General features: G+C 38.2%; 2 protein-coding genes across 3 annotated transcripts; one reads left to right on the forward strand and one right to left on the reverse strand.

The window, feature by feature from the left end:
- Positions 1–12,540: 12,540 nt before the first annotated feature.
- Positions 12,541–16,083, forward strand: Rcd-1 (Required for cell differentiation 1). Its single transcript, XM_071775006.1, has 3 exons — positions 12,541–13,274; positions 13,457–13,851; positions 13,925–16,083. Exons 1-3 carry the CDS (start codon positions 12,948–12,950, stop codon positions 14,127–14,129), a joined length of 927 nt encoding a protein of 308 aa, XP_071631107.1. The 5' UTR covers positions 12,541–12,947; the 3' UTR covers positions 14,130–16,083.
- LOC139811008 (sodium-coupled monocarboxylate transporter 1) lies at positions 15,105–20,502 on the reverse strand. 2 transcript variants are annotated; one of them, XM_071775005.1, is made up of 15 exons: positions 20,344–20,411; positions 20,020–20,057; positions 19,500–19,707; positions 18,506–18,665; positions 18,384–18,449; positions 17,979–18,098; positions 17,543–17,697; positions 17,205–17,345; positions 17,030–17,138; positions 16,745–16,854; positions 16,349–16,532; positions 16,132–16,218; positions 15,582–15,763; positions 15,328–15,511; positions 15,105–15,240 (listed from the first exon to the last, which is right to left on the reverse strand). In XM_071775005.1, exons 3-15 carry the CDS (start codon positions 19,691–19,693, stop codon positions 15,172–15,174), a joined length of 1,761 nt encoding a protein of 586 aa, XP_071631106.1. In that variant the 5' UTR covers positions 19,694–19,707; positions 20,020–20,057; positions 20,344–20,411; the 3' UTR covers positions 15,105–15,171. The 2 variants fall into 2 exon arrangements, with proteins under 2 accessions (XP_071631106.1, XP_071631105.1); XM_071775004.1 differs by lacking the exon at positions 20,020–20,057 and having other exon boundaries at positions 20,344–20,502.
- Positions 20,503–20,687: the final 185 nt, after the last annotated feature.

Here is a 20,687-nt window from a genome sequence, read left to right on the forward strand (position 1 = left end):
TCCTATTTCCAATCGCTCCGAATTTTATAGATAGCGCAAAATATAAATAATTTTCATTTTAATGTGTGTATGAAATCGTGCGAATTAATTAATTACGCTGTTGCGCGATAAAAATCAACCCCAACTATTAAAATCAATACCGATACAATGTCGTTACGATATTAGTGCAGTTATACTGAGTTTGAATTCTACGCAATAACGTCGGTCAGCTATTTATGATGGCTGAAGGCGTGTTTAAACACTGCACAATATCGATATACTGATATTAGTTCTATAAATTTTAATTAATCATCAGAATAAGTTAAAGTATTATACGTTGGTCACAGAACACTCTATATATAGAAAATTTCCAGCAAGCGAAACAAGTCGACACAAACATCGTTCTATCTTTCTGTTTTGGTAATGAGTAACAAAGATAAGACGATACTTGTGTCGACTTCTGTCGCTTACTGGAAAGCTCCCATTAATGTGGAATGACTATTGCGCGGCAAATCTTCCGTCCAGCTGCAACTGAGAGCGACCTTTGGCTTTCCGTTACAGGAAACTCGATATTTCATAAAGAACTGTCTTTCAAGCGGACGTGAGAAAATGTAACAATACATATAAAAAGAAGCAATCGTAAAATGATGGCGCGTTATCAATACGTACCAAATGATTATATTTATAGTAATACAAGAATATATTACTATGTATTACTTTTGTGAATGTGCAAAATTATGGAAACTGAAAAGAAACCGACTAGAGACGATTTTTGTAAGTATTGACACGACGATGTCAATAATTCGTTAATCGTTTAACATTTGATGCGACATACGAGATATGTTCGAATGGTATTTGACACGACAAAAGACGAGACGTGTCACGCTTCTGTGCGCACTCTTCTGTGCGCAAACTTTTCACATTTATCGGAAACTCGACGGAACCCGTCGAAACGAACTTCCTCTTTCATCACACAAATGCATTCTTCACGATAGAGCGGTAAATGATGTAATAGCCCATCAAGGACATTATCGATGTGTCTACGTATATGATGTACTCATCATACTGAAAGATATTTTGATTCAAATGATATAAAACAACATAACAATCTGTACAAAAATAAAAATATAAACAAAAGGAGCTTGAGAACGATCTTTCTTCTTTAAAAAAAAACACTTGAAAATGACGGAAAAATTGCTCAACCCCTCTAGCGTTACTGACGAATAATTAACGAGCAACGTTAATCCCCATTTCACCGTGAATTTATCATATATCATCAACGTGAATCAGATTGGTGCAAATTAACGACACAACAAAACACGGAAATGGTAGGTATAATGACTTTCGTCGAAGTTTCGTTGAGGTTCTAAAGGCTTTGAACCATAACTTCCCGGAAACAACTTGTGACTTATCGCAGGCAAGTTATATTCAGCGGCAGCTTTATTCGCGATCCATACCAGGTCGCCGAGGAAATGCGACATGCCCTTATTATTCAGGACAAGATCAAAAGTGTGCACGCATTGTTTATCATGGAAAGTGACGCGGGGCTTAGTGATTCACAATGAAACGGTGCTTTGTAAAAGTTACCGTCGCGTCGCGTCCGCGACGGCAAATATTTTGACATCGTCAATGCATGCAGGTTTTTGTCACACGACGAACAGAGGCTTCATTAAGTTTGAAAGTGGATCCTTTCTAAGCAAAACTAAACGAAAGTACGAAAAGCACAGTATGTATCGTAACATTACAAGTAGCATTTCGAGTAAGAAGAAAACAAACTGCGGCAAATGAGTCTTTATCCTATAACCGAGAAGCAATTCAGTACTATTTAGCGCCTAAGAAAATAAAATTTTACGACGCTGGACAGATCCGCGATGATTCCTCTATTTACCGCAATGCAAAATTATCTCTGGTGCGCAATGTAACCCCGTTTCACAGTAATTATAATTTATTTGAGGCGCTAACGGCGACGACGCGCGGAGTTCTGACGCCATCGAGCTTGTGACGTAGTTTATATCGCGATCCGATTATACAGGAATGTAACACACGTGTCTCCTTTGAAACATTTCTTCCGATTTCTCGAAATAATAATTGAATGTTATCTTAACTTTCGTTTGGAATATTTCTCTCTAAATATTGCGCGTATATATTATCGAATATTTTTTGTCATATTCCAATCTGAATATTCAAACACTGAAAAAAAATTTTTTTCATATTTAAAAAGCCTTACTTGAATACTCCTAATAATATATTTACTTAATATAATCACATATTTATTTAGAATTAGATATCTTTACTTAAATTAAGTAAAAAATGATTTTACTTAATTTAATGATTTTACTTAATGAGTTTACTTAAATTAAGTAAAAATATCTAATTCTAAATAAATATGTGATCATATTAAGTAAATATGTTGTTAGGAGTATTCAAGTAAGGCTTTTTAAATATGAAAAAATTTTTTTTTCAGTGAATAAATTCATTCAAGTGAACGAAACAAGTGGTCGAAAAGCAATCTCTTTAAAAAATTAATAAGGGAATATGACGAAAACATAAAAAAAAATCTCCAAAAATTTAAGGATCGTTGAAGCTGAAGAAATGTCAAATGGAGCAATCGAGATTCCTTGATTTTGTAATTATTGAATGCATTTATGATTCCATAATTAAAAATTTGATCATTAAAAAAATGTAAAATTATTATACTATGCATGTTTACTCGATGCCTCATATTTGATATCATCAAGCATGATGAAAACTAACCAATAGATGAAACTATTATTAATTAATGAAACAATAATAATACTATTATATACTATAACTACATTATATAATATAGTTTTCAGTCACACAATTAACGATAATATTGTCCCATTATATTCGCGCTCAATTGCAAATACTTTCATGTCTTGTATATCGATGTAACAAAATGTAAACATGCCCGTTTGCGTCCATGTAAACATGAACGCGAATTGATATCGCTCATATATGATGGATGGCTAAATCGCGGAATTAATACAGAAATTAACGTGCACGTTAAATTGCGAACAAACTTCACGAGAACCGCAAAGCCCGCGCGTTTGAAGCATTATAATCTAATCGGCCGAGATATCCGAAAGAGTTGCATAATCACGCCAATCGCGTTTCTCGCGCATTTATCCGCATTCATCGAAACCGCACTGACGTACGTTCGACACAGATTTGTCATCATGTCCACTTATGAGTATAGATCCTTCTGCAACCTAACAATCAAATTATAATGTATACTTTGTACTATGTACGTAAAATATATCAAACAATGTGTGAAACAGATAATCTGGAAAAAAGTCGCAATTTAAATTTTTTTGGAAAATAGGGTGCAAACCATTGCATTTGCACCATCGATTTTACACAATCAATCGCCTTTTAAATTCGCTATAGCGAACGACATTCCGGGATTCAATAAACAATACGTAACGAACAATCATGCATTTAAAAAAGTCCATTTAAATCCGGGGGGGAGGAAGGACTTTTATCATTTATTATTTATACAAAAAACTTCATGCGTAAATTGCACTAACTTATATTTGTGACGAATTAAATTTTAACAAAGAAAATGTAACTTCCCATTTTTTACAAGAGTATATTTATTATTTATATTATTAGTACAATTCGTTAATATTATCATATATCAATGCAATGCGCGATGCGTAAAAGTAAAGCATTTTCAGACTCCTTATGCTTCCTCTTTGCCCATCTCGCTAACAACACGGAAACGAGGCCAAAATTGTTAGTCGCAAAGGCACATACACACATTGATAACTTTACGGAAAAGAGGCAAACAAAGCAACGGACGGCGGGTAAAGCGGAGGTTCATAATTAGGTTGTTAGCTAAATGGGGAACACCGCATGCAAATAAGCGTGCGCGACACCACGCACAAATTGGCACAAGGCACTCACTCACGTGCCTTCTCAAAACGCCATTTCAGATCTATTACACACGTACGTCTAATTGTAAGAGGTGTGGTGCAAAAATATTTCTTTGGGCAAATGACTGGATCGAATTGCTACCCCAATCGATATTATGCAGAGTCGCGTTTAATAAACATCAAACCAAATTAACAAAATTATTTAGTTCACTATTATCGAGAAGAAAACATTTAGATAAATTTTGTTATGTAAATATAAGATCAGAATATAACCATCTACCAGAAGATTTATTTTTTTCAGCCATTCTAACATCTGCATCACAGTCGACTTATATGTATATGATTATATATATATATATATATATATATAAAACTTATATAATTCCCGTGCATAAGACATGAAAACTTATTTCAAGAAAGAAGTATATCTTGCGTGATTTAAAAGATTACTAATAATCGCACAGCGCAGGAGTATTAAAAAAATATATTTTTAAAAAAGTGATATTAATCCTGAATTTATCAGATTTTCACTCGCGAAGCAGAGCTCAAAGAGATCTTAAACTCTGTCGTATATTAAGATTCGTTATTGAACACGCCCGTATTGTACAATTTTCACTTTATCTCGCGCTAAATTTATCTCGACGTTTGCTCGTGTATTTACGCAGGAAAATCAAGAAGAATAAAGTGATAAGCAAAGGTAACAACAAAATTCATTTTTAAAAGTATTATCGTTAAATATTAATTAAAACTATTAATAATCGAAGCGTCGATGTAATTTCTAATTTAAGACTAATACACAAAATAATTAAAATAGTTAATTTTAATTTTGCTCATCTTTTCTCATTTTTGAACTGTTTCAATATCTACAAATAAAGTAAAATTATTTAAAAAAGCTACGAAGGGCGAGAGATAATATGCTGCAGGATTATTTTATAATTCTTCACGTTTATTTAGGTACTAATAAAAAATACATTTTATTAAAATCATAGATCAAAAGGCACGTCGACAAGCAAAAAAATAACGCGCTTCAACTCTCTCTTCCTGCCCCCCGCCTCTCTCTCTCTCTCTCTCTCTCTCTCTCATTTCTGAAAACGTAAAAATACAAATAGAGCATCTGTAATATTTTTACAGAAACCTGCATTTTAATATGTCGAAAGTGTGTGCCGGATATAAAATGTTATAAAAACAGACTAAAAGAAAAAGAGTGAGAGAAAGGATAGAATAACCGTTACCAGAAAGAATTTCCATTTCTGGTGTGCACTTGTCTTTTCGAGCCAATGGGCTGTGTAAAATAATCCGAAAAACAATCAAACGGTGAAAATTGAATATTCGTTTGATAGTCCTCCCAGTTCACAGAGGCCGTCGCGCTAATAACTTATCGACACAGACGTGATTCATTAACTCGGAACCGTAAGCTACTCGAGACACCCCACCGAAAGTAGAAAAAAAACGACAGATACTTCGGAGAACAATTATATGCGACAATACTAAACAAATATCCAATCAATTAATATCCAATCAAACATAATCTGTGTTTCTGAACAAACTGGAAAATGACTGAAAATCCGCGAATTTCAAATAAACACGAAGCAATTTAACGTGATATAATTGAAAAATACAATCACGTATACCACCAGTTAATCTCCCTCCTTGCAACAAATAATAACTCCTATGAATTGTCATTGTAAGAAAGCTTAGAAATGCAATTTTATACAGCAGGCATAAAATGCTATCTCCCTTTCATTTTGTTACACATTATAGTATAAACAATTTTAAGGCAATAATATTAGAATAAACTACGGGCATCATTAGGTACGAATAACACAGTGTGCATGTATGTACGCTAATCTCATCGACGAAATGATATTTTTCATGATTATTTCATAAATTATTCACATTTATTTAGATACTCAAAATATGTTTTATCAAAATCATGGATCAAAAGATAATTGTATAAGTGGCAAAGAGGAGGAAACGACGCGCGTTTCAGGATCGACGCCGCTGGATTAACGAAATTCGTAGTTAATAGGTAATCACTCGGAGGCGAAGGCGGAGCTCCCGCCGGAGCGCCTGCATTTTCGCCCTCCTCGACACCCTGACATTGTTGGCGGGATTGGAAGCAGGTGATGTGCTTTATAGTGCTTACCTGCTGCATCGGATACGCCGCGCTACCGACGAGAAAGTCCCATGCCCACGCGAAGATCCGCGCGCAAATGTGCATTGACGTCACCGCCACCTTATAGAGCCCACTGCTGCCGGTACCAGCGGCGTTCGCAGCACCCCCGCTCGCGCCTTCCGCCCACGCGATTATGACACGACGTCCTCGCGGACGCGCCGACGACACTCGCACCACCGGGAAGCGGCTTACATCGCGGGTCGAGAGTATCGGACCTCACATCTTCACCAATAAATCGCACTTTACTTTCGCCACCCACGCACTCTCTCTCTCTCTTTCTCTCTCTTTCTATCTCTCTCGCGCGCGCACGAAACCGTGATGGCGTCCGAGATTATATTAATCGCCGAGACGATATCGATCACGGCGAGCGGGTACAACGGCCACGAGACGCGTCCTCGAACGGGATCGATGGATTCCTGGGCATGATGCGATCGGTAACGGCCGCCGGCGCGCCGATTACGCGATTATCGGCGCCCTTCGAAAGTTTCTGTCACACTCGATTACACGTAGTCGGTCACCCGATCGCGGCAACGTTCTACGGAGTTCTGGCGCAATTCGCCGCGACTCCGAACTGCGTTGCCGCGCGTCGCGATAATCGCCGATGTTCACTCCGCACGAACTTCAGGCGTAGCTCCGAAAAGACGAGACGCTCCAGCGGCTCCAGACGCGGTTTTCGGTCTAACTTTAATTCACAGATTCTCGGATCGACGGCACTCTCGCGGGCCGTTTTCGCCGGCTTTTCGCGAAATAAGGAAGAATTTTTCTGTCTCACCAAAAACTCCCGTCAACACGGCGTTTATATCGATCGCGATCAACGAGACGGCGGCGACGGCACGCGTCACAAGAATGTCCCTTACCGATCGTTCCCGCTGAATGTTGTTATATCCGATGATACGGGGAGGGGAGGGTTTTATCACTGTAACCGTTGGCAATCACGTACTCGTACACTGTTCACCGCTTCACCCCGACGCGACGCGTGGAATGCGAGGAGTGCGAGGACGTCTCCGCGAGCGCGGCGCGTACGGACACTACGAACTACTTGTTGATCAGCGCCCCCGAGACCGACTGCCGCGAGCCCGCGCACGATTCGCGCCTCGCCGTGAAGTTGGCGCCGACCCCGACACATTGACGCGTTAGACGCGTTAATAATTAATTTTCACGGCTGCCGTTAAATCAGATAAATTGTACGGCCGAACGATTTCCACGCTTCCCCACGATTGATAAGAATATTTGATAAAAATATTTAATTCGCTCTAGAACCGTATCGGCACGAAAATAACCGTACAAATAGAATCGCACTTTACTTTCGCCACCCACGCACTCTGACGGGGATTCGTAAACTCGAGAGTCGTTACATTCGTTACAATGATCAATTTATGACAGAAAGTTATGATAGAAAGATAATCGATGCCGTACGAATCGATCAACCGACGCTGATCAACGGCAATGACTGTCGTTGTTCTTCAAATTTACGTCAGTACATACGTGATTGTCCGATTGTCCGTGAAGGAGAGGTGTATCTCCACCGTCCGCATTGATCAACGACGAGCATGCAAAAGCTCGAACGTGCGGGAGATCCTTCGGGACGAACTGCGATTTTTTACAACGCCGGTGATCTCTCCCCCCGTCTCTCGCGGTGTCGATTGGTGTCTATCCACCGCGCAAGTGCGCACAAGTACCACCGCGACACGCTCTGACGAGAGACCGAGCGATACTGAAGCACGGAATGCGGAATCGCGCGCCACGCGCGTGCCTGTTGACGCGCCGGAGACATACCGGGTCGCGTTTCGCGAAGGTCGTCAACGTATGAAATTTAAACTCCGTCATAAATGTGTATATACGTATAGAAAAAGAAAAAAGAGAGAGAGTTAAGGGGGTAGGGGCAGAAATTTTCTAACCGATTATGCGTAAATGTATAACGATTAATTTCGAAATTATTACTTGCGTCTTGACTTGCAGCATACTTCGCAGTTTTCGATTCTTTTACCGAAAAATTATCTTTAAATGTTTTTTTATAATATTATGTACACGCGTTTTCAAACAGTTAACAGTACATGTTTAAGGTTTAAAATTTATTTACGTGTGCCTGCATGGAATTCGCATAACTGCCAAGATGATGGAGAAACAGTTGAATTCATTTCTTTTGAAACATTTCAAAAATATGAGTATTGAATGAAATTATAATTTGTAACAGAGTATTTATCATAAACAAGTTGCAGTACAAATTATATTAGAAAAGTAGGTTAATCAAAGGCTAAATTATAGTAATAGCCCGATAAAAACAGTACGTGGATCCACGTTATTACTACGTGGATTCGACGTGGATTCGACGAAATTACGTGGATTCGACGTGGATGTAACGTGACTGTTTTTATCGGGAGGTTTAATTACCAACTTTGTGAAAGAAACTATTATAATTCGGTGGACACGCAATGTCCCGAAAAATCAAAATCCCAAAATTTAAGAAACGTGACAATGTGCCGAAATGTCATAATCCCGAAATCTTAGAAATGAGACAATGTCCCGGAAAGTTATAACGTTCAATCGTATATATATATATACTTCGACGACTGCCATGCCGTTAAATTAACCGTAACTATAAAAAGCATATAGCTTCACGATCGACACTATATAATTTGACAATATTAAGTGGTACATTGTCGATTTTGACGACAGTGAACAAATAATATTACCTTATATCTTGACGAGAACATATTTATTCCATATAATTTTAGCAAAAAATGACTCGAATTTTGATATACCTAGTTCCGGAGTCGGCGAGCAACAAAAATACTTAACAAAAATCCATGAAATCAGACGTGTGTAAAGTTGGCCCCGCACTTTTTGAATTCGGTATTTTTAATAATTGTGCTACATTGTGCTACGTTTGTGCTGTATTGTGCCGCAAACCGCAACTCTGTAACTCAAAGCGTACTCGAGAAAATTAAAAAAAAACAAAATTTTTGATAGCCCCGCACTTATCGAATTTTCAGTTTTTTTTTATTGTGCCGTATTGTGCTGCATTTGTGCTGACTTGTGCCGCAAACGCGAGATTGATAACTTCGATAACAATTAAGAAAAAAAAATAAAAAAAAAATTATACTAGCCCCGCACTTTTCCCGAAATAAACCCAATTTTTTTTTTGTTGATAGGTAGTAATTTGTGCCACGTTGTGCCGTTGGAATAAACTCGATATTTCTTTTTATTTGGCAGATAAAAAATATCCGTAAAGTTTGTTATAAAAATTTATTTTTATACTGTTCTGAAATAAACTCACGAAAGCTATTATAAATATTGGCAGCATTTGTCCGCTGTTTCCTCTTGAAAATTACACTATAATCTTTATATATAAATAATAATAATAATAATAATAATAAACTTTATTAACGGGTAATAAACCCTTTAGCGTACAAAAGAGAAAAGAAAAACAAGAACAATAAAATAAAATTAAAATTTTACAACATAATATGGAGAACATTCAGGTTACAAGAGTAGACGAGAAAGTTTTTGTTTAAAAGTTGATACAGAGCCACCAAAAAAGTCAACCCTATTGGAGAAATTACTTGCAGATATTATTAGCCTATTTACACAAGAGATTGCGCTATACAAAGTACGGTGATATCCGAGGTGGAAGATGGAATACTGTCTTAATTCTTTAGTCGGGATGTTAAAATAGATACGTTCCAACAAATCCGGACAATCAGTAGAGTGATTGAGAAGCTTAAAAATAAATGTAAGATCAAAGGTTAGTGTCTCCTATTTTCTAACGATAGCAGATTTAATCTATCTAATATAGTGCAGTAGTCATGGCAAGTAATTGACATGGGATTACCTAGCCGATAAGCAGCCATACGCAGGAATTTGTGCTGCACACGTTCAATCAATAACTGATGGCATTTAAAATACGGAGACCAAACTATGGAACAGTACTCCAACTTGGGGCGAACTAACGTACAGTATAATAATTTTAAAGTGGTTATATTCTTTAAAAATCTACCCCATCGGAGGATAAATCCAAGCGTTCTATAAGCAGATGAAACTATTGATTGTATATGTGTATTAAATGATAAGTCCGCACTGAACAAGACTCCGAGATCTCGAGCTTCGCGCACTGCTGAGAGAGGTAAACCATCAAGAGTATAGTTATGAGTTACGTCTATGAGAAAAATGAATGACAAGACATTTAGAGACGTTAAGCCGAAGACAGTTCCTCCTACACCAGGCCTCAAGTTCAAATAAGTCATGTTGTAATAAAAGCGCATCAGCAGGTCCATTAATCCGACGGTATAATTTAAGGTCATCAGCATATAATAAGAAAAAGCAGAATTTAATAAAAGCAGCTATATCATTAATAAATAAAACAAATAAAAGAGGGCCAAGATGTGAGCCCTGCGGCACTCCAGACAACATTTATACTTCTAGAGAAGCTATTATTAAACTTTATGACTTGAGACCTGTTTGATAGGAAGCAGGAGACAATATAAATACATATAACAACATATAAAGACAATATAAAGAAAAAGGTTTCGATGCGCTAAAGGATCACAAAAAAATAATGCAAGACCAAGAAAAACTACAGCTCGTCAAGATGAAGAAATCGTCCAGTTAGTTGATGTGAATCCTTTTAAATCTGCAGCAACAGTTTTAAACAACAATAATCTATATAATTATATAATTTCGGTAAACACAGTAAAATGTGGCTTAAAATCGGTTAAAGTTTATTCGCATCCACCAGCGAAAAAAATTGCACTCACAGAAAATCGTCGAAATCGAAGAGTGCAATTTGCGTTACGGTATTTAAATACTCCTCAAGAAGAATGGGATACGGTAATATGGTTGGACGAAAAAGTATTTTCTTCGAGTGAAGATGGAAGATACAGAGTGTGGTGACTGGACGGACAAAACTTAATCCAAAATACGTGCTGCGCTCTCAAAATAGTGGAAGATTTACATTAGGATATTGAGAGAGCATGACATTCTAAGAATTAATGAATATTATAGAAACATCGCTACACAAATGAATGTATAAAAATATGTTTAAATTTTGTAGGAAGTCCTGAAACCGTTAAGCAAATATCCTGAAGAACAATACCCAAAATAATTAAGATCGCACCAGACAATAATGCTATACACACTTCAAGAATGATCCATGTATGGTTTAAAGCAAATCTTAATTTTGAACAACTACCAAAATGTATCCGATATAATTATCGGATACATATTTAATTGCGACTTGAAATGACTTGAGATTCCGATAGCTTCTAGACCACGCCGCGCAACAGACCGAACGACAATGATTTCAAATGTAGATTCGGGCAATTCTGTTTGAATTGACCAAAACTCCGCCAAGCTCCCCAAGCTTGACGACCAATTTCAAATTTAATGTCTCCTCCGAAAGATAGCCCAGTTTCTCCGTACGAGCCCCACTCGTGCGGGGGGTGCAGTTTGGAATATAAAAATTCCTGTGATCAAATGGACTCAAACCCGGTTCCTCGGTTACGAGTCTGGCGCTTTACTACAAGACCACGCTGCCACCCTAAACTCTTTTATGTTTATTATCTGTATACATTGATGAAATAGTTACTTTTAGATACTTAATTCAAAGAAATTAAAGCAATGTACATACAAAATATTGAACGATGTAAAAATATTTTAATAGTTGGAAAACGTTTCTTCTTACAAGTTTATATGTAATGCTATATATATACTTATGGCTAAACGCAATGTTTGATATTTTAATTAAAAAATACATAAATAATCGTATTCTAATTTACATGGAGCTTATAAACTATACAATAAACACAATATCTTCCGTATTATAACGCAAGAAAAAGAAAAAGAACATTACGTGGCTGTCCTCGTCCTACGGTACATGAGCGGGACTCAATTGACCGACGATCGTCAATTGATTTAAAATAAAAATATCTGATTGGTTGGTTCAGGGGAAAACTCCAGGCATCGGGGGCTGTGAGTGGCTGTGGTCAATCGCTGTGGTCAAACAAGACGCTCCCTTCTGCTTACCAGCATGAGTTCTGATTGGCTTCTGCTTTCCTGCTTTCTGCTACTTTCACATATTTACATAAAATACTATTGGGTTAAGCGGGGAGCACACACTTCTGCACAACGCATAATGCGTAAGCATAAGAAAATTGATTGGTCCATACACATGTGCATAAGGAAATAAACCAATAAGTTTTCTTATGATTACGTACATACCTATTATGCGTTATGCAAAAGTCTGTGTTCCCCGCTTTAGATGCACAGAATTGAAGAAAAAAATTGGGAAAAAAGGATTACGGAGAATATATTGACCAGATAACAAAGAAGAGATGACATAATAATAATAATACGAGAACGAAGATTGAAGAGATAAATGGAAAATCGAACAAGAATAAGAAAAAATGTGTTGAACATTCGATAAATTCGAGTATCGATGAGATGTGTGTGGGGTGGTGTTTAAAGTGCAGATCGTGCAGGATAGTGCAGACGGTTGAACTCGCGACAAGAACAGGAGGTTATGTTGGCGCTCAGATGTCGCGCGCATTCGAAATGTAACTGGCGAGGTATCCAGAAGACGTATCGTTGCCGAATCCGCTTTCATCCCGGCGAGATTATTTCGAGCCTCATCAGGTTTGGCAGATATCGTGAACTGGAGGATTGGCTAATCGCATAAGAGGCACGCGAAAACGCTACGAAAATCCGTGCATATCACCGAACGCGATACGTGCGAACGTGACTGTCGATCTACCCAGGAAGAGAGAGGTTGGGTTATCAAGGCTTGTCGACGTAACGAGCGAACGTAAAGCGAGAAAATTGATCGTGAACGCAGCGAACGGGCGTGCAAATCGCAATACCTCCCCCCGAATCGTGAAGCAACGGCCAGGGGTCACGATATGAGTACTCAGCAGAGCCCGGCCGCCCTGCAATCCACCGTCGACCGCGAGAAGGTCTACACGTGGATAATCGAGCTGTCGAATCCGGAGACGAGGGAGAATGCTCTCCTAGAGTTAAGCAAGAAGCGTGAAGTAGTGCCCGACCTGGCACCCATGTTGTGGCACTCGTTCGGCACTACGGCATCCCTCCTGCAGGAGATCATTAACATCTATCCGGCGATCAACCCCGCGACCCTCACGGCTTATCAGAGTAATCGGGTATGCAACGCCCTGGCGCTGCTGCAATGCGTGGCCAGTCATCCTGAGACGAGGTCTGCGTTCCTACAGGTACCTATACGCTGTGACTTGCAGTTTTAAATATACTAAAATTCTCCGTTAATTAAAAGAATTGACACGAATATATGATATTTGGCCCTTTATCTCTGTTGTACGAACAAAGAACTCTTATTTAATGAAACTGCATATAACTAAAAATTATATATCTATATATCACATGTATTTGATTTCAGGCACATGTTCCATTATTCCTGTATCCATTTCTGCATACCGTAAGCAAAACGCGACCCTTCGAATATCTTCGTTTGACGAGTCTCGGAGTGATCGGCGCATTGGTCAAAACCGATGAGCAAGAAGTGATCACCTTTCTTCTCACTACCGAGATCATCCCGCTTTGTTTACGAATTATGGAGAGTGGCTCGGAACTGAGTAAAACCGTGGCGACATTTATATTGCAAAAGATACTGTTAGACGACAGTGGCCTGTCCTACATCTGTCAAACCTATGATAGATTCAGTCATGTCGCTATGATATTAGGAAAAATGGTTTTATCCTTGGCTAAAGATCCTTCAGCGAGATTGCTCAAACATGTAGTACGGTGTTATTTAAGACTCTCCGATAATCCGAGGTAAAGTATCAAGATATGCGCGATACGTTCTTGAAGATTTCGAAAAAACTTTAATGTGCGATTAATTTTGCAGAGCATTGTTAGCCTTGAGACAGTGCTTGCCGGATCAACTGAGAGATAACACATTTGCCACATGTTTGCAAGAAGATGCCTCAACTAAGCATTGGTTGAATTTGCTTCTGAAGAATCTGGAGACCGGTCCGCAACAGGTTCCGCCGGCTCAGCAGGGTCAACAAGATCCCAGGACGTCGATTGGTATGTCGCCACTTACATCTTAAATTATCCTCTCTTCTGATGATATTCGGCATAGGAGAATAGACTTCAAACCCTTCTATCCGTAAGTCGCACTATATCCTTTTTTACGAAAGTACATGATCATAAACGGCCATGCCATCTGCATATTGTTACATGTAATTATGAATTGTGCTGTGAAATGTAGTAATAAGACTAATAAGTATGTCGTCCGATTGGCAATTCAAGTACATTATGATTGTTTGTTGTAAATATGTATAAACTCCTGCGGTGAAATCTACCAATTATAATCGGTTCGATATGTCAACAGACATTGAACTTTTTCTCGAACTTTACGGTTACCGAATAATAGCCTTAACATATAAATAATGTTTTGTACGAACAAGGTATTATGGTATAGGAATTTTAAAGCGAGATATGTGACATACGTAATATATGAGAACAAGCAAGTGTGATTATCTACATTCTATCGAGATAAATCGACTCTATTAATTTATATTAATAATTATATTTACGCTCAGGCACCGGGTATTTTGGTAGATTTTACAACATAAATATGTTATCCATTGCCTAAAAATTTATACCATGAATCAGTATTCTTTTGCGCAAAAGTCATTCTTCAACGTGTATACAAATAGAAGTGCAAATATATTAGAACTAACATTTGTTCTTTTTGTAAATTATCATCGGCCTAATTAAACGTAATTAAATGGGCGATATGTATAATGTATAGCGTATAAAATTAAGTCGGCAACTTTGAATCACTGCCTGAGTTTATATAGTGGTTTACATAAGATTAATTTGCGCGCGCGTAACAATTTGTATTCGACGTTAGTCCCGCCTTGTATTGTGATTGACCGATGACGGTGCACTATGAGGTTTAAACCATTAAACCATTTACAACATATGTAACGGCATTATTTGTGTCGTTAAACGATTATGAGTAGTTTATAATATAATTTTATGAGATATCGGGACTAAATCGAATACACGAATACAAATTTGACATGTACGATCGTATGTATTTTGCCCAATTGAACTGCAATTAAGATAAAAGAGAAATGATGGCTAACATTTTGAAGAAGTTTGCGTTATGTCGTTCACGTCGTTCGTCATTTTCGCGAGTTCAGCCTTATTCTGTGAAAAAAAAGAAAAAGAAAAACAAGATTACATACATTAGTGATAAGATTGTTTTTTGATTGAGGATCGCGGAATTATACGTACCGCTTTCTGAGGATCTTTCGGTAATAAACAGTGTATAACGGGTGTAAATAATCTCTTGTCCACGCGACTGTACTTAGATGGACCCGTGAACCACGAGACCAATAGGCCCACTAGAATCGTAATTAGAAAACCCACCCACGTGTACCAGAGATACGACATTCTGTATAGGAAGAATGGTTGTTCCCTATAAAAAAATTAAAACGGGAGGAGTTATTATGCGGTTCTTATATGCGAGAGCAATTCAATAAATGTACCTGACAGCAGTCTCGACGATCATCGTGAGGTTTCCAGCGGTGTTTCTCAACGATTCGGTGCATCCATCCACCGATACCGGTTTCACCGGGAAATAAACCGATCCGTTGGAAATCGCCGCTTGCGTGCCGAACGAGATCCAAGCGACTAAGTTCAGACTAACCAGCGCACCGACGAGTGCTCCCTGTTTGGGTAAGAAGATAGAGATAGGTTGATTCCTCGGCGAACGCAAGATTTCTTAGGACTGGCTTGATTTTAATGATAAACTTCAAGATTGGCTTATACATATAATAAATCTATCATTAAAATTAACGTCGGGAATTCTAGGATATCCTGACTGATATTATTATTAAGTCCTTGTAAATAAACATATCTTCGAAACAGAATTTAGGAGATAATCGTAGGTTATTTCTTAAATTTATAGATTTAGCAGATATCGTTTAGATAAGCTAGAATAAGAAAGTTGAAGCTATATCCTGTCAATAAAATAAATTTGAAAGCGTTTACGATGTATACTTTTCTATATTAGTTTCTCTACGATCATCCTCTTACCATAGAGTTGGCCATTGGAAATAGCATGCCCAACGTGAACATTCCAAGTAAGGGCCCGGCAGTTACTCCCGATAAGCTCTTACCAGCCTGAAACGATCAACCACGTTCTCGATGATCGCGTAGATCTCGGCGTAGATTAATCGCGGAATTAATTCATAAGTGATCCGACATTTCCGGGTTACGAACGTTGGCGTGCGATTACGCGTTTGCATCTTACCTGAATTAGACCGCTCAGTTTCTCCACCATAAATACGAGGCCCACGCAAATAGCTCCTATTATCACAACCGTGACTTTCATTATGCGACTCGCGCCGACGTTGGAGATCGGCTTACGGAGACACGGCTTGATCATGTCTTCGTAGATTACGCCCGACATGGAATTCAATCCGGTCGACATTGTGCTAAAGGTCAACGAGCGAGCGTTTTACACGCAAAAAGGGAAGATGAACAAATGAGCGATATTACAGCGTTATATAACAACATTCTCTTTCATTTCGATATAGCATTCAACGATTTAAAATTTGGCAAGGCATTTGCATTTGCAAAGAAAGTGATACCTATTGATCCTATTTCAATTAAAAAAATCATTTAGAGCGTCTAAATTCCATAGTACCTCAATGCCGCACTGAATACACCGGAAATGAATAATCCTGGTAAGCCTGGTATCGCCTCTGACAATTCCATCACGAAATACGGTAACAGCTGATCGGGCTTTCGTATTTGCTAAAACGCAATTTTTATTAACATTTTCCGAAACGTTCAATCTATAAAGATTCCACGTATAACTATCCGATCATATTATTGTTTTCAAAATTGATTAATAAGATTAATTAAAGTCGAAAATTTCGGGACACTATTTGGTAGTTTCATGAATTGCTTCACGCCGAGATTATTTTACCTTTGTCGAGACCGGATCGCAGTCATAAAAGGCCGCGTAAATGACGATTCCCATGTAGCAACATAACGAGACAATGCTGCCTATTCCTACGGCCATTATCATAATCGCCCTAGATACAAAAGGGGATTAAATGAGTGATATGCGCCGTGCATTGTAATGCATTTCTCGGACTCACACATTCGACTTCCTCAAGTTCGGCATCGCCAGGCATCGCTGCACCATCGCTTGGTTCACCGAGCACGTGGCCAACCAATTTAAATAATTGCCAACCACCACGCCCCAGAAAGTGTGCCTTATCGTAGGATCCAGATCCATGCTGATTAAAGCAGGAAGAAGATGGAATATCATTTATTGGTCGATAGTTCGCGATAACTTGATAGATCGGTAAAATTATGACTGAGCGTTGCGCGATTATAATAGAAATAGATTATGTATATGATAACGAGTATATGATAAGTTAAATTAAGTATAATAAAAATGTACAAAAGAATACGAAGAAATTGCTGCTAGTACTTGAAGAACTCAATTCTCCCGGTATCGGCATTCCTTTTCCACACTTCCGCCACGCTGCCGACTCTAGCGGTGCCGAGTACGGCAACGGCGATGACGGCACCGAACATCAACATCGTCTGAATAGTGTCCGTCCAGACGACTGCTTTCAAGCCACCCTGGAATGTGAAATCATACATATTTTAGCACTATAATTAATTATTTTGAATATTGTAACATGCTGTATTATCTTATTGACGCTTGTTGCGTACGAAGTATTTTTTTATCTTGCATTTAGCGTTGAAGATAGTCGTCTTCATTTTTATCGACAATTGCATGCCCTTCTCTTATAAAATAAATAAAATTAGTCTCCGGAATCAGATTGCATTACGTTCAAGCTAAAGAAATTCGAAATATCTCTTTGCAAGAAATTATAATTTTCTACGAGCGATGTTCTTACCAGTGTCGTGTAGAAGATACACACAGCACAGACTAGCAACGCGATCGTGTAGAGGTCTACTCCGGTCGCTTGATTGAAGGCTAGCGCCGGCACGTATATCACTAGCGGTATGTAAAGCAGCTGCAAGCACAAGATTACTCGGCGTGTTGAATTGCTCACGAGATCGACGAATACCAAGTTCAACGCTTCGAGGAATTCTCAATGTGATAAAGATACATTGCGTGCCGAATACCGCCTAAGAAAACTCGGTAACGATTTTAAGAAGAAATTGGCAAGAACTTTGACGTTCAAAAACAAGGAAATAAATTCTGAACACGCAAGCTTGATTTTAAAATATGAGGGAATTTTTAAGAGGCGAAAAAGTTTCTCCAACTTTATTTACTTATTTAATAGAGACAAACTCACCATCTTTATAATAAAGATAAAAGATCCCATGAGTCTGACCACTCGGTTGAATCTTAACTCCAGATACTGTAAAAAACGAATTGCTAATTATCAAGATTCATCATGTGAAATCATTTATGTACCTCGTAAGATGACGTAATTCGGAGCCCGTAGAAAACCGGCAGGTACACGATCGCCATCGTCACGGATACAAAAATATCCGCGATCACGACGCACCATAATTGCGTGCCGTAAACGTACATTTCGGCCGGCAATCCCAACATTGCTATACCCGATATGTAGCTGCAATTTTAAAGAGCCGTTCTTAGAATTACTCTTAATCATGCAGCATTTAGAGATTTAGACAATGCAAATTTAAACGTCACTAATTCCCAATTCATTTCTGCCAAATTGACGGCCACTGAATTTAATATCGTCAATCGCGAACGTAAAGAGAGTTGTGAATTAAAAATAAATATCCAGAACCGACGAAAACTAATTTCGTCTTATTTCAAAATTGCATTTTATTATCTATGATTTAAATAAGTTGTATAACAGTTGTCTAATATATACATCTATTATACAAATTTTATAATATATACATGTATTAGTTGTAAGAACGAAGATTATTATATTATTCTAATTCAAAAATGCAATTTCACCATTTTACAAAGGACTGTATGCTTAAATTAGAAGTAAAGCAATTCGCAGATAGCAGTTGACGTCAGTAAAACGTTAACGGCTTATGACTAATATGGGGTGCTTAGAACGAATTTTCTTATCCTAGTTATCTCGACACGTGGACCTAAGATTATTGATAATTACAACCTTAACCAGAGAGCCTTGACGGCCAATTGAGGCAACTTAGGCACCTAACATGCCCTGTACATTTCCGGTTCACGGAACAATTTCTCGAACAATATTCATATTTTCGTATCCAATAAGCTTATGTAAAAGAATATAAGTTAATTGATAAATTCCCATATTTTCGTATGTATATTTCATACATTTTAAAGCACATATTTTAAAGACATATTTTAGAATCTTAGGAAACATTTCTAATTATGCGTTTTTTCGATCCTATGATAGAAAAGTTAATCTGAAACTCTTGGCAGAGAGGAATAAATAAATCTTTACCTTGCTATCAGTGACATGCTTATCGGAAATATAGACATCTTTTGGCCGCCTACAAGGTACTCTCCCACGGCGTCCACCTTCTTCCTGGACGCGTACCACTGATAGACGCCTACAAGGGCAGAGACGCCCAGCATCCCAATGAACACGATGGAATCGACCAAGTCGAACGTTCGCCGAGTATTCGTCGTATCCATTGCGCCTCGAATTTCTTTTGTCGAGCAAAAATTGTCCCAATTAGATATTCACATCCGATAAATTTTGTATTTCGATACCGTCGTGGACATTACAGCTGTTTTTCGGTACTGAGCAATAGTGTTTGTAGCTGTACTGAGCTGTAAGTCGATACTGAGCGGACTTATACAAATTCGCAAATTAACACAAAAGATTAGGTCGCAATTACTTCCCCTTCGCGTGCGAGTTTTCCAACATTCCACAGAAATTTAGCGAACGTCCAGTACGACCAGTATTTAACACAGTTTCGACATTTTAAAGATTGTAAAACCGTGTAACGTAAACTTACGTAAAAATCAATCTGTCCGCAAGACGAGTTAGATTTAACTGTAAAAATACATCATAAATGATATTTATTCCAAATATATTCGCATCATCGTAGTTTTACGGATGCACATAAATTCACGAAACTCTATACTCTCACACTCTTATAAATCTATTTGTGCTCTATAAAATTAGAAAATCACGTATCACAGATGTACTTGTCAAATTTTTTAAAATCACACGGAAACGCGAAAAATTAAGCAGAAAAGTCACGATGAGAATGATTGAAGTCAAATTCGATATTTTTATAAAGTCCGTCGTTTTAATTCCTTTGATTTCGCGCGATTACCGTGATTTCGAGATTGCGCGATGATGCGGCGACGAGATTACGGATGTGCCGCTTCTTCTGCGCGCTCTACGAAACGTCTGTGACGGTGAAAGAGCGACGCGTTAAACGCAGCTCCACGGGTCACGATTGAATAATTGCGGTTTCTCCGTCGCTCCGTTGCTCTATATTGCTCTCGACCACCGCCTTCCGTGATGGTACTTGTATGAATATATGAAACGGCTAATTTTCGTAGATCACCTTTGTTCCAGTCTCAATCTCTCTCTTTTCATACGCATTTTTGTCCGATTAATCCTTTCGGTCCTCAACTTTTTTATCACTAGAAGAAGAAATAAATCTTTTGGATT

Source organism: Temnothorax longispinosus, chromosome 4 (genome assembly GCF_030848805.1).
Source record: "Temnothorax longispinosus isolate EJ_2023e chromosome 4, Tlon_JGU_v1, whole genome shotgun sequence".
In the NCBI taxonomy this organism is placed as follows: domain Eukaryota; kingdom Metazoa; phylum Arthropoda; class Insecta; order Hymenoptera; family Formicidae; genus Temnothorax; species Temnothorax longispinosus.